Below are 15670 nucleotides of genomic sequence, written 5' to 3'. Positions count from 1 at the left end.
TTTAGACCAGAAAATTAGTCTTGTCGTACTAATCGACAAGACTCAGAGCGTCAATGTTCAGTTGGAAGCGAGGCTCCCAGCTATCCTGCGAGGGCGGATGCACCCGCAAACGAACGAGATAACTCGTTCGAACTACCTCACATCGCAGAAATTCAAGGAGCCTTCCAAGAGGAAGCGCGTCAGATGCTTTGAGTTCATCAGTGGAAGTGGAGGAGTAGAATTGACTTGACCAGATCTGATTTTATTTGCCGGATTCTCCTTTCGTCAACATGATCGCAATCGCGTTCTCCGCGGCTTACGGGATGACGTGAATAACGAGCATAGGCGTCGTCACGACTTAATGTCGACGAAGCATTGACTTTTAAGCGATCGATCTTATGACCGACGCGGAACATATTACCGCCCAACTGGCGAAAGAATAGGCGTTTTGGCCCTTCGCAAATAGCTGGTGGCAGCTCGTCAAGCCGGAAGTATGAAGTATCTGGCAAGCGTTTTGGAGCCAGAAAGTTTGATTCACGCTCGGAAGAAGCCGCGACGTGATAGTACGGGCGGAGACGGCCGACGTAGAACTTTCGATGCGTGCGCGCGTAGCCCTATCGGTCATGCATTGCGCTGGAGGTGCACTTCATGAAACTGGATGATATTCTTCAGCACCCACATTGATCACAACATGTTTAGGCAGATTCAAACAAAACGATAGGTTGTTTACATCAAGTCAGCAAAAATTTGCTTTTCCACTTTGTCAGCGGTTCGTTTCTATCGGTCGACCTCGTCAGCAATAAAGCCTTGCACGAATAGAACCATTTTTTTTCGAGACAACATGTATTTACCTATTGACTTGGTTTGTATCGTTTTTTAGTGCATCCAGTGCCCACTGCAAAGATTTAATTCTCCTTTCCAGTGAGAGCAATGAAGCTCTCACTGGAAATGTCATTGGTATACCAGCATATTAGAGTCAGCAATAGCTTCATTGCTATTATTTAATCTGTATTCTTCGATGTTAATTGTATTAACATTAGTGTCATTCGCATTGACTGTTGAGTCAACGCATGATGAGCAAGTCTCAGATCATTTTTTGTGCGAGCGGGCCCCTCCTCCATTTGAACAAGAGTCACACTCCATAAAGGTGGGTATGCGATTCGTTGATCACAAATTTTGACATTGACAAAAATTTGCTCCAACTTGTAAACGAGTAAACGTATCATCAAAGCATTTCTTCGAGGAAACAATTTGTGCGTTCTGTATGCCATCTGTTTCAGGATGGTAAGATGTTGACACTTTTAATCTTGCTCCAAGTAATTGTAACACGATATTTCAAAACTCCGCCGTGAACCGGAAATCTCAATTCGAAATCAGTTCACGGGGTAATTTGTGGAGTCGAAATATCGTACATGAGCACTACTTTTGGGTGGAATCTACTCTGGGACTTCAACAAGAAGAGTCGTCTTGCTGAAATGATTTACAAACGCAAAAATACCATTATTCTTGTAAGCGTCTTTGGAAAATCCGAAGACAAAGTCCCCAGATACGGACTACCAACACTCTGCAGAGATATGCAGAGGCTAGTATATCGCTCGAAGTGAAGCATTAGACTAACATTCGGTGATTAAAGTTGCACGCACGATTGTGCTTGCGCATATACACATACAAGCGAGACCAGTAAACTTGAAACTTACTGCGAGGTAATTCTTCTCACCTCCACGATGCCTACTTTTTGTTGCATCGTGACACTCAAAATTGATGCGCAAGCGCATATAATTATGAGTACGAGCGACAATTCAAGGTGCGTCGCCGGAAATCCTAGCTATATATTACGGTAAACCGTTGCAGGTTGTGCATCAATTCGATGAAGATCGCATGCAAATTTACAATCCCTCTATGAATGGTTGTGATGAATTTATGAGGTAATTTATCAAACCTATTAAAGCCTTGTCTTGTGTATAGGCTATTCGACGTTGTGAAGTAAAGTTGCATATGTTGCAACAGTGGCCTTATCCTCACTGTTGATGGTGCAGCCGACTTAATGTCAATCCGGCGCAAAAGTGTAACGACGACATTAAGTCGTCCAGGCTTATATTCATATAGAAGTTATCCTTCAAACAAAAAGAGACCATTACTCCATTCTATCTTTCGGTAATTTTTCTAGCAATTCATCTTTACGAGAGGTGCGTAAAGACGCGTAGTCAGTTATGGGCTTGTCTCCTAATTAGCGAATGCGAATTTCATGGCAAGGAGCTCCTTGTTATGCCCCAAATAATTACGCTCAGCCGGTTAAAAACGACGCGACCGAGCCGCTGTGCGCCGTCTGTGTCATTATACATTAGCGCACAACCGATTGCAAAATCGCTGGCGCCACAGACCCCATGATATTTTGTCTTTTTTTAAGTGCTATCACAAAGATCGGCGATTGGATTAAACTTTGCCTGATGCCTCCAACGAAGTGATGACAATCAGAGTCCAATGACCACTTCACAGTTTTCTTGAGTACGATAAGCACTATGCATTGTAATTTCGGCATAGTTGCGCAAATACTTTTGCAAGAACGCCGCAGAGCCGAGAATTTTTCAGAGTACCTTGCGTTGGCTGGCACAGGCCAGTCGGTGATCGCCTTGATCTTTTCGGGATCTGGCGTATACCGAATTGTAAGAAGACGCAACCAAAAAGTGGTAGCTTTTGCAGCAAATATACACTTCTTGAGATTTGCGTACCGCTTAAGCTCTCCTAGAAGTGTAAGAGCTTTTAGGACGTAAGTATGATGTACTTCAACGACCGACTTTTCGTCCATGGCTCGGCTACGAACGAAGTCACCATTGAGATAACTCGGTGCTAAGAACGGCATCGATATTAATAGAGTGTTAATACATCTGTTGAACGTTCCAGGGGCATTACTATTCCCTTGTAGCATTACTAGCATATCCCAAGGCATTCCACTTGGGGTGCTTACTCCTGTAAACGGGATATCCTGTTCACGCATATGAATCTGAATGAATCTATTTATCAGATCCATTGACGTGAAGATAGAACTCTTTGACATACCGTCAGTGATTACGTCTTTTTGTGGTATCGGCGTTCGAGCCGGTACGGTTGCAGCATTCAATGTTTTGAGCGCATGCACAAACCCGCCATCCTCCTGATGCTTTACGCATACAGAAGGACGAAGAGCTATGTGTGGAGGTTGACTCCACACATGGCCCGCTGCTAAGCGATCGGCAAAATAGCTTGTCGATCGCTATATAATACCTGTACAAGGCAATGTCCACTGCTTCATGACGCAGTATTTCGAACCTGGTCTTAGGTCGATTTCGTGTCGAGTGCCTTTATTCTTAGGCGACTCGCAGGGTACTGATTCAGGAAAGACATCCTTAACTTCTACTAATCCCTATCTGAAAATAGCATTTGTCTTCAGGGTTTTCAGGATTGGGACTTATAACGTTCAATGCGAGTCGTCTCATCAAGAGCACTCTTGTTCACCAATGAGCTGCTGAGAACCCGTTCGCTCTCAAGAAATACTCTTGCCGACCAAATATCGGCCACGTGCTTGTCATCTGTGACAAACGTGCAGATCTGCTTGACTTTGTCACTATGCAGATCCCGCAAGAGCCATTTCGGTTCTAGCGTTGGCAATTGAGTAATCTCCGAAATTAAATTCGGGCCGCAAATAAAGTGTATAAGCGCCTACACTTGATCCATCATTTACAAAAACATTCATGTCTCTTTTCCCCTTTGGAACTTTTTCCAAAGTACCTGGAGACTTTTACGGCAGGTTTCTGGGAACTTTTTTTTCCAAAACCATGGGGACTAACTCCCTCTAGTTTTATTTGGGGTATCCCTTAACTACCTCGAGCTGTGGCTTCGCAAACACAGCGAGATCTTCAACGATCAACTGTCCAGTCTATCTAGAATTTTAGTGCTGCGGTCTAACCCTCCGTCGATGTTGATTTCATCATAAGCGTTGTTGTCCCGGTCTGCTCGACTTAATCGAGGGAGAAACCTTCCGCGCTGCCTGTGTTTGTGCACAGCCGCCGGTATCTTACTTCACAATGTGATGGGTTATCACACTGATGTCTTGTGCAGTCGTACTAACGACCGAACCCCAATTGAGGCAACCGCACTCACTCTTACGCTTGTAGACGGTTTAAGACGTTCATTAGATGGCCATCTATTGAACAAGAGAGAGTCATTCTACCTAATCGATGCTTTCAATTTATGCATGGTTTGTCCTTTCTGAGCATGCTTTTCTTTGGGTTACATTAAATTGGTTCTTTACATCCAGTACTATGAAACTATCATCGTACTCTTCATCCTCAACGTGTATTTGATTTTGACTACACGTTTCAATAAAAGACGCATATCATCCTCATTAGATGTATATCGCGCTTAATGAACTTCAGCATACGAACTTTAAGCGATTGGTGACGAATGAATTTGCTCGACGCCCCACAATCCAGTAGGGATTTAAGTGACAACTTGTTTGCCATTTTGATTTTTTTGCAAGGTGGTGATGTTAGTTTCAACTCCAAGGGCATTTTAATACAATGTGTTTGTGTGTGAGGAGCAACTCCGTCAAGAGATCGCAAATTCTTTTGACTTTGCTCAAGCAGTAAAATGCTCCGCACCTACTGACCCGAACGATTATTTATGGCCCGCCTCGCCGTTGTGATTCACAACAGGGTCGGGCCCGCGTTCTCCGCTTTTGCTTGCTGGGATAAATCACTTTGCATAGTGTTTCTTGTACGTGGCATAGAGCACTTCACTCATAGGCGTAGTGCTCTGGGAGCGTTTGGCAGCGATTTCACCTTTGCAATCGCTTGTAACTTTATATGCGATATTTCTCGCTCTACATAAGAGAGGTCTATTGTTCCAAAACCTCCGACTTCGTGTCGTTTTGGTGGACGATATGCACCCGAGTAAACGAAAGCCTGTTTCAGGCTGAAGTGCATTGGTTCCGCTATATATATCGCTCGATCTAGCGTTTATTTTCGAGGCGAACAGTTGGGCCTTGGCGGGACCATCCGCAAGACCACAGTAACCTGTGTTTGTCTGTTAATCGGTACACTCGTTTTCCATCATTAACCTTGTTTAATGACGTAAAGAAAGCGTACGCAGAAGGTAAGGACCTTCTGCGTTTAACGGATCATCTGATGAATCTATCCGATAAATCTTCTAAGGATTTACCGGCTTTATATCGACCGACATCCGATCGATACACAATACGCAACGGCTTATTGTATCATACAGCCGTTGCCGGCGACACTCCACGTGTCGTCGTCCCAACTCACAATGATTTGCGCTTGCGCATCATGTATGAGTGTTACGATGCACCAACAAGTGGGCATCGTGGACGTGAGACAACTTATCTCACAGTAAGTCGCGAATTTTACTGGCCCGCAAGTATCAGTTCGTGCGCAAGTGCATTCGTGCTTGCGAGGTATGTCAACGGGTGAAGCCTAGCCTTTCATCCCGTGCACCTTTTCAACCTCTACCACTTCCGGTAGAGTGTTGGCAGTCCGTATCTATGGACTCCGGCTTCGGATTTCCTGAAGACAATCACAAAGACAATTGAATCCTTGTTTTTGTAGACAGATTCAGCAAGATGTACCATCTTGCTGCGATACCAGAGTCAATTACGGCTCCGGGTTGTGCCCGTGTCTTTATCGACACGGTATTCGAACTCCACGGTTTACCCCGTGAACTGGTCTCGGATAGAGATCTACGGTTCACGGCAGAATTTTGGCAATCCGTGTTCCGAGAAATCGGAACACGGCTGACTATGTCAACTTCTCATCATCCAGAGACAGATGGTCAGATGGAACGCGTAACTCGCGTTCTCAAAGAGATAATCGTATCCAAATTAGAGCGAGTTTTTACCAATTGTTAAATTCGCCATCAATAATTCGGTGCATGCGTCTACAACGCATACACCGTTCTTCGTGAACGGCTAACGCCATCCTCGAATATTCACCGAACTAGATGAATCCTCTAGTTCAAGGGAGGGGGGACTCGCACAAGCAAAACCATTTCTGGCTCATGCTCATCACTCGTCGAAGTTACCAGCGACGCGACTGATGTCGATATCGAAGCAATCGACATCCAAGATGAGAAAGATCTCATGGCAGTGCGCACAAAGCGCACTGAAAAAGACAAAACAAATGAGTCGGCAGAGAAATTTCTGCTGGCTCGGGAGTCAGAAATCCGTTTTGTACAGGATTCCATTCCAAACGCAGTGGACCGTCAGAAACGGAACGCAGACAAACATGGAAGATCAAATGTTCTTTCATTTAATATTAATGACCTAGTACTACTATCTACGGTAAATTTACCCAAGCCTGTAGTCACTAATGTGGGTAGCAGTAAATTACTACCCAAGTTCATTTGGCCTTTCCGTGTACTGCATCGCAGAGGCAATGCGTACACAGTAGAATTGCCACGTAGAATGCGAACGCATCCTACGTATTACGTTGGTCGGCTCCGCCCGTACCATCAGTACGCGGCTTCTTCCGAGGACGGATCTGACCACCCTGATCAAGAGTCCCTAAAAGATTCTTGTGATCGCGAACCAGATTCTCATGTTGAACCTGGAGTTTCCCATACCGGTTCCGAAAATCCTCCAAAATGCGATGAGCTGACGACAGCTCATCACGAAGAGCGTGGTACTTCCGTTCGTTCTCCAATATGGTGTTCGCACTCTTTGGACGGTGTTCCAACCGTTCGATATAGTGAGCCTGCACCGTCTGCTCCAACGAGCGACGCGTACCGCGCTCGTGTTCGAGGTTCTCCTCCAATACATGGAGATAGCGATCAAGTTTGTCGATCTTTGACTCTAGATCCGACACACGATTCAGATCTACATTTTCCTCCTCCGCCACAACATTGCTGGATCCCACAGTGGTCAACGTTTCACATCCGAAACCACCGTGATGTGAGGGGGCAGCAAACGAGTTATCTTGTTCGCTGGCGTGGGTATCCACCTTCACATGACAGCTGGGAATCTCGTTCCCAGATGATTGTTGACGTTGAGGGCCTCGTCCGTCAGCATGACGAGACCCATCCGATGGATTAGAAGGTCCATCGAATAACACGCGCCTTGGCGTTTGTAAATTGATTGCAAAACGTCAATCACATCGCGCATCTGGATAGAGATGCGAGCACTTCCTTAGGGCGAAGAAAGGGAATACACATCCCCTTTTGCTCTCTTCGTGTTGTCAACACAACACGGACAGGGATCACCCCACGTGAGTCATGGAAGTCCTGCCTCACGAGATAACCGATCCATTTTATACGATGCACCGTTGAAGTTCGTTTCTCAAACTTTACGCGAATCGCGTTAAGTCTTTGAGGCCAGACTTCGCGTCCAATGTATTTCACATTGCGAATGAACGCGCTCCAGGCTTGCATAAGCGAGACTTTATCTCGCTTATCGTTGCCACTATACCACCGATGCTTGAAAAAAGCATCGAGATAGAACTCTTCTTCAGCGCTAAAGTTCTTCGCGCTGGGATCAAGGCCAGGTAGCTTTGTCGCAATAAATAAGGGATATTTGTTGTGAGGAGTAGTCTCTCCAGACAAGCTAGTAATTAGCTGTTCGGGCAAAAGCCACGGCTTCTTCACAGTGGCAAGATGAGCCATTTTAGTGTCAACGATCCCCTGAGTAGCACCCACTGAAGCAGAGAAACCACAAGAACTCTTATTACGATAGCTTACGCCATCGTTATCACCACGCACAGAAATATGTGCGAATTACGGCACGGGAGACGGTGCTGACGATGAGGAATCATTCTCCTCGTCGGAACCGAACATGCTGTAGCGAATGCTACCAGCACGTCTACTCGAATGAGCCCCCTCATTCGAAGGCTCATGACCAGCCGCCTGACAATGATCAGGCGACTGTTCTGTTCTCCCCGAGTCGACTATTTCTTCCGACTCGCACTCATAGTCGACCTTTCAAGAGGGATCACATCCATGTGGTGACTCATCAAGTGCACCCGCAACATTTAGCGTTGCGGGAGAAGACGATACTACGGCAGACGGATTGTCTGCCGCAGGAGACAATAATGCGTCACCCGCGGCTGCAGGAGCCGCAGCCGAAGGCGCCGCACTACTCGCACACCGCATGGACTTGTTAGCCATGCGATAGAATTTAAATTGATGTTTTCTGACGAATCAGCATCGTTTCAAACTAAGTGGTCTTATAGTGACCACTCTATCCAATGACAGTCAGACCGATTGTCATTTAAGGGAGGGGTGATGAAACGGGGTGTATCGTTACATGTAATTAACACTAAAAGGTTGTTTATTAATATATTATCTTAAAGGCAGATAATATTTGGAGAAGATTACTTTACGTAATAATATTCGGAAAGCTTATTCATTGATAGATATAGACCATTATATCTACTGTCTCCGTGGTCCAGTCAGCGCTGGACGCGCGCAAAGAGAAAGACAGATAAGACTTTATTACATGTTTTTTATTAGTTTATAGTAAGTAAGTATTAAATAGATAGAAATAGAAGAACTTATTATATTCAATAAAGTTATCTTTTAACCCTCTTTATAGCAAATATTTCAAAGAGAGTCTTCCTCTGCACGTAGAAGTGTAAGTGAAGTGACGTGAGGCACCACTCGCACTGAGGCAGTGCGATGTGAACTTGTACTGAAGCAGTACAAGTCGGCAGTGCCCCGTTACATCAATAGCACATTATTTTTATCAATACTACTTTCACTATTACCCTTCATGGTGATACTGCGGTACTAATTTGTTGTTCTGTTCATTTGCTGATTTAAATGTTTATATCAACCCCGTCAATCGGTGCTAGACCCGCGAAAGGGCGGTGAGCGATGAGCCGACGTACATACTTCAAATGTATTAACTCAGTTTAGAAGATTGCATCTCGTGTAAACTTAATTTTTATCATACAGTTTTACTTTTTCAACGACGCATTGACCTTTAGTTGCTAAACATTCTTCATAGCTTAGAGCCTTTCTCTGCACGTCGTGTCGTGAAGTATTCGGAGGCACCTCATCTTTCCTCTAGTATTGAGCAGTACTAGCGAAAAATGTCCATTTACATCTGGCAAGATATTCAGCGATCACGAACGTACTGTCCAACATGGACATGGTGGATGAAGAAGAAGGAGCTTCTAAGCCCCTCAAGAAGACTTTCACGCTGTGCATGAGAGGTTCACTCGATTGAGTGACCACGAATATAAAGCGGTTAAACAAATGAGTTCGGCAGTAGGCGGGCCAGCGCTCTGCAACGAGATGATTAACATGCGGCTGAAGCCGAGTTAATACAACATGACATCGACGTGGCCCGCGAAAATTTAACCTTGCTCTACCAGCAATACTCACAATACGCGGAGGTGTTGAGAAAAAAAGGGTACTCAACAGTTGGAACTATTGAGACAGTAGTATTTACATGCTACTGGCAGGCTGACTCATGCGCTTCTACCCGAAAGCTGGAATATTGATGTCCTATAAGTAAGAAACAGTTGCTTGTTTAGTAAAATGGCTCGTTAAATTAGTCGATGCCGCTGAAGATCGCCGCGTCATCGACGATGCGACTAAAGTAAAGTTTGAAATTACCAACTGGGCTGGATGTGGCAAGTTTTTGGCATCAGGGCTCAAGCTTCACACCCAATTGCGTTTGGGTCGTATGGGATCTTGAAAACTCGACTCCGACAAATGTTTGAGAAGTCACGTGCCGAATTCAGGGCTCGGACCGAGCTCCTGAATTTGAAGCAAGGTAAACGTGACGTTCACGCTTAGGTATGACACACACGATACCTAGCGAATTGTGTCGAGACTTGAAATGAGTGTTGCAACAGTAGGATTATTTTCACTGTTGGAATGCGCAGCCGGCTCGAAATCGGGTCGGCGTGATAACGCATCAGCGACGACATTAAGTCGTCCTGGTTGATATTCCACAGAAAAATTATACTTCGCGAAGAAGGATAATTACCTTGCCATTCTTTGCGAGAGGTGTGGGCTATTTACGGCCGTGCGTAATGACGCATGGTCCGTATATACGATGAACCGTCTATCTCCGAGGAGATAGACCCCAAATTTGGCCATTATATATATCATGGCAAGGAGTTCTTTGTCATGCACTGGGTAATTGTGTTCAGCTGGTTGCAGCTGACGCGATTGGTAATTGACGACGCGCTTCGCGCCGCCTGTATCGTATTGCATAATATCACAGACAATTGCGAAATCGCTGGCAGTACAGACCACATGGAAAGGTTTGTCTTAATCTGCAATCACCAAGATGGGCGATTGCATCAAGCTTTGCTTGATATTTTTAAAGGAACGTTTACAATCAGCGTTCCATAACCATTTCTCGTCATTTTTCAAGAGACGAGAGAGATGAACGCCATCTCGCCGCTAATCCATGGAACTTTCTAAGTTCTTGACATCGACTGGAACTGGCCAGTCGGTAATTGCTTTTATCTTTTCGGGATCAGGGCGCATGCCGTGTTTCCCGACGATACACCAAGAAGTGGCATTTCGCTTGAAGCGAATTTACACTTCCAGAGATTTGCGTACAACTTATACTTTCGCATAAGTGTAAGAACCTGACGAAGTTAGTTTATGACTTTCCTCGTGCGTCTTTCCGTCCATGGCCCGGCTATGGACGAATACATCGTCAAAATAACTTGTAGCGAAATCTCGCACCGCTCTCAACAGGTGCGTTACGCATTTGTTGAATGTTGCACGGGCTTAAAAAAATCTGTGGCATTGCTAGCCATTCCTAGAGCATCCCACTGGGAGTGCTTACGGCTGTGTACGGGATGTCCCGTTTACGCATAGGTTCTGATAAAATCGATCCATCAGATCCATAGACGAAAAGATGGTACTCTTAGACATACCATTTGTGATTACATCTTTTCTAGGTATCGGCGTTTGAGCCGGTCCCGTTGCAGCATTCAGTTTACTGAATGCGTGCACTGTCCGCAACTTTCCTGTGAATTTTTGCACGCATAAGGAGGGAGAGCTATGTGGAGAGATAAACTCCCTTGCGTGACCCATATTTAATCGATCGATAAATTATTTATCGATCGCAAGTACTTGTTCATGAGGCAGTGGCCACTGCTTCATGGCACAGTACTTCGAGCCCAGTTTTAGCTCGATCTCATGTCGAGTGCCTTTATCCTTAGGCAACTCGCATGGAACTGCTTCAGGGAATACATCCCTTGATTCAATCAACTCTTTGTAAAAAGGATTCGTATTAATTGACTCCTTGGTCTGAGTAGTATATGTCAATCTGAGTCTTCACATCGAGGTCACCTTCGTCCATCCATGAGCAGCTGAGAATCCGTTTCTTTTTGGCAAAAATTACCGCTGACCGAAAATCGGTAACGTATTCGTCCTCTGTTAAAGGATCCGTTTCTTTTTGGCAAAAAAAAAACAAAAAAAAAATCACCGTTGACCGAATATCGGTAACGTATTCGTCCTCTGTTTAAGGAAAAGTCTTTCGACTGTGATTGCGCTATCACAGTCGGGTCTTCTACGGTCGACTCTCTACTCGACCTAGGATCATCGTGCTGTCCCTTTTGGGCAATCGTTTTCTTTCTTGGATGTCGCCCGCTAGGCATACATTCATGTCTCAATCCACTCGACTCATTATAGTGGTGGACCTTCGGCGCTGCCTGTGCGTTCGCACAGCCGCCGGCTGCTGACTCCACAGGGTGATTGGTAATCACCCTGTGATCTTGTGCAGTCGTACTAACGACCGTACCTCAAGTGAGGCCATCGCACTCACTCGTAGTACATCCACACGCTTTGAACGCTCCAAGACGTTCATCAGGTGGCCATCTGATGAACAAGTGGCAGGAATTTTTACGGATCGATGCTGCCAGCTGGTTCTTGGCTCATATTTTCTGAGCCAAGGTAGACCTAGGATGACATCAAATTTGTCATCCAAGTCCAGTACGATGAAATCATCATCGTACTGTAAATCTTTTCACGTGTAGTGAAATTTTACTACGCATTTCGTCACTGTTATCGATGCGCCTGTCGCTAAGCGCACCGTCATCCTCGTTGGAGGGATGTCGCGCTCAACATATTTCAGCTTACGACCCTCTAGTGACTGGCGACAAAATAAAGTTATTCGACGCCTCACAGTCCACTAGGGCTCTAAGTGACAAATCATTTGTCACTTTTAACTTCAAAGTGATGAGAGATACCTCATCACCAGGTGCAGAGACACAGTACAATTATGCGTCCGGAGCAACTTTAGTCAAGAGATTTGCGAATTCTCTTGAGGTTGCTGGATCAGTAGGGCGTTGCGCTCTTACTGACCCATACCGTTTTTTGCCGTCCGCCTTGCTGTTGTGATTTCGCAACAACGTCGGACCCGCAACCGTTGCACTTTTTGGCATTCGGTCCATAATTACCATCAGTACCTTTTGGTGCTGGGCGTGGGGCACTACACTCATGAGCGCAGTGTCCTAATTTTTGACAGCGATGGCATTTCTGCAATCGCTTATTGTTCGGAAAGCGAAATCTCTCGCTTTCGACGCAAGAAAGGTCCATGGGTTCTAGACCTCCTAACTCGTGTCGTCTTGGTGGACGATATGATGACGAACTAGCTTGAGTCTGTCTCAAGCTTACGTCCTCCTGTTCCGCAACGGATATTGCTTCTTCAAGCGTATTCAGTTCTAAGCAAAACCTGTGGGTCTTTACGGCACCGTCCGTAAGACCTTGCATGAACACCGTAATCAACGTGTGTTCATGAAACTCGGTTTTTTGTGATACAACTCGCTAAGAGTCGTATATGTTGGGCATAAGCGTGAACATCATGCTTGCCTTGCTTGAGTTTCAGAAGCTCTGATCGAGCTCTGAACTCATTCCAGGGCGGCTCAAATGTCTGTTTGAGCCGGGCTTTAAAAGCCTCTAACGACCCAAAGACATATGGGTCGCGCAATTTAAGGCCTAGTGCCTAAGTTTTGACACGACCTGCCAAGTTTGACTGAGCAAATGCGACTTGCATTTGCTCGTCGACGATGTGACGAGCCCTTACGGCATCGTCCAACTCGACAAACCATCTCAAGAGGGAGTCTTCTTCGACCCCCCCTACACTTAGATGTCAATCTTTAAGGTTTCGGGACGACGCGTATACGCCATTCCAGGTACAGGGGATTGTACCTGTTGTAACCTCAACAGTTCTGCCTGATAAGAGCCTTGCTGATTTAGCAAGGCTACCTTCTCCTTCGCCTCGTCAAGTTCATGTTGTATGAACTTGGCGATGGCTGAATGGAGGGCATCTCTGTCCAAACCGCACAGCATGGCTAAGATGGCATTGTTCCCTACGGTCGAACTCAGTCGTTCGACCGCACTTCTTTCTATGTCACTTAGAAAGGAGAACTATCACGCGAAACGTGATGCGTGTTTCCATTATCATCTAACATGACCATATTAGATGATGGAACTGTGGTCCTTGGACAGACTACAAAGTGCGGCCAGGTGTAACGGGGATAACTGTATTGAATATAATAAGTTCTTCTATTTCTATCTATTTGATACTAACTTAATTATAAACTAATAAAAACATGTAATTAAGTCTTATCTGTCTCTCTCTTTGCGCGCGTCCAGCGATGACTGGACCGCGGAGAAAGTAGATATAATGATCTATATCTATCAATGGATAAGCTTTCCAAATATTATTACGTAAAGTAATATTCTCCAAATATTATCTGCCTTTAAGATAATATATTAATTAACAACCTTTAAGTGTTAATTTTATGATACGATACACGCCGTTACAATTTATTACATATTGCTTCTCTCACGGCTGGTATAAAGAGATCTAGTAGTAAGAAATATAAATTGATTGGCAAATTTCTTGCCACATGACTTCTAAGCAATTTCGTGATGTATTATCAATTTTGCGAAAAATTGAACACAAATGCTGAAACTTCGCGCACAACAAATGGAATATGGCAACTTTTCAATGATTCTGCCTTAGGCTGGCTCCATCAAATTCAGCCTGCGGTAAAGAAATACCTGACCGCAACTCTCGGAAAGGGAAATGGTTGTTGCTGACAGCTTTTAATTACGAAGATGCCAAAGCGATATATTGAGTGCGTTGCGTAGCAAACGCGATCCCAATCAGCTGTTGTAGACCTGTTTGAGTTGACGTCACACTTCGTATCGGTTGGGGTGACTTCACAGTTGGATAACAGCTGAAGCGTTTCTCGTTTGTACGATTATCAAGAAGCCTCGGATACGTAAGATCATCTCCTACAGGCGCAAGAAGATACGGTCATTTGTCTAACACAAAAAGCGAAAATATTTATAGTTTCCACTGAATAAGAAAGTATACGTTTATTTAAACATTGTAAACAGGTGGAGGAATATACTGAATAGCCTCAACGCGCCTTTTGAAGCTAGACACCACAGAATCATCCTCTTTGAATTTTTTTACGATTCGTTTCACTTCCAGCATCTTATTTTTTCTGTTGGACAATGTTCGGAATATCTCGTTTTCCAGCACGTTTCCCGCAGGAAGCCTCTTCAGTGCTTCCAATAAACTATTCAAGTCTGGATAAGCACTCCGAATGGCCTTCATAATAAAATTTTTATCTTTGGACAATGTATAGCGATGGTTCATCTCTAAAACATTCACCCAAAAATTTAGGCGCTCTTTAATAAGGTTTGCGACGTCTTCGTCCTGTACGCCGTTCCTGAAAAGGACACTTGCCTCCGTCTCATCCAAAAAAAATAGTTTTTTCAATCCAGTGCTTGGGAAATCCTTTTCGTGTGCCAAGCGTTGAGCCAGCTTTCGTTCCAGCTCGTCCGCCATTTTCTTCGTGTCTGGATCGGTTCTGCCCTTCTCGATGATTCTGTACAAATCACCGTCCTTGTATTTTGTCCTCAGCACGTCGATCAGGTATTCTTTACTCGGAAGTTGTACGCTTTTATCAGCTGGGGTAAGAGACTTTTCCAAATCAAATTTGCGTTTCTGAAGCGCAATTATATCATCTGAAATCTTGCTTAGCTCACGAATGTCCTTTGAGACTAGAAATTTATCGGCAGTTTTATCGAGCTTGCCGACTATCCTAGCCCGTGTATCCACTTTTTGTCCAATCATGTTTCGAATCGCATCTCGCTGTTCGATGATTTGAAGATATTTGGCGCTCTTCGGGACCCTCTCTAGGTCGTTGACGAATTTACGTTTCTTCTCAAGATTGCTCGCAAGCTTCTCAGCTGTGGTCTTCTTTATTTTCCAAAAGATTCTATTTTCCGTGTCTCCATTTGTTGTAGCAGCAGGCGTGCCACGCAGCCTCGGAGCGACAGAGACGAGACCTGGTGCGTACGGCTCGGAAGCCACCGGTGATCCACTCGTGATGCATGCTAATAGGGTTGCCATCGCTACGGTACGGTGAGGATGCATCCTGTAGTTGCTGATGTTCGAGGCTTACAATTTAGGAAAATGGATTCAAACCAGAAGCAAGAGCTGTCATGAGATAGGTAGAGGAGTCGGTTGCTTTCTTCGCGTGGTTGCGTCGCAAGAGTAGGGGCACAAACACTGTATGACTTATTCCTGTATCTCTCTCTTTCGTGCGACGATCAACGGTGTAGAGCCGTTGTATGCGACAGATAGCGAAAAAGGAGTATGGCCGACTGAAGCGCATCTTGCGCTTTCCAGTTGACCACGGCGAAAAAAAACTGA

At 45.0% G+C, this 15670-nt stretch overlaps 1 protein-coding gene across 1 annotated transcript; it reads right to left on the bottom strand.

Moving 5' to 3' along the window:
* Positions 1-14326: 14326 nt before the first annotated feature.
* Positions 14327-15367, bottom strand: CCR75_009207 (uncharacterized protein; the record flags this gene model as incomplete). The annotated part of the gene is made up of 1 exon (XM_067967250.1): positions 14327-15367. One exon carries the CDS (start codon positions 15365-15367, stop codon positions 14327-14329), a length of 1041 nt encoding a protein of 346 aa, XP_067821606.1.
* Positions 15368-15670: the final 303 nt, after the last annotated feature.

The sequence above is a fragment of the Bremia lactucae genome, linkage group LG11 (assembly GCF_004359215.1).
Source record: "Bremia lactucae strain SF5 linkage group LG11, whole genome shotgun sequence".
NCBI classification, from domain to species: Eukaryota; Oomycota; class Peronosporomycetes; order Peronosporales; family Peronosporaceae; genus Bremia; species Bremia lactucae.
The sequence above is the reverse complement of the archived record's forward strand: the minus strand, read 5'-3'. Positions and strand labels throughout refer to the sequence as shown.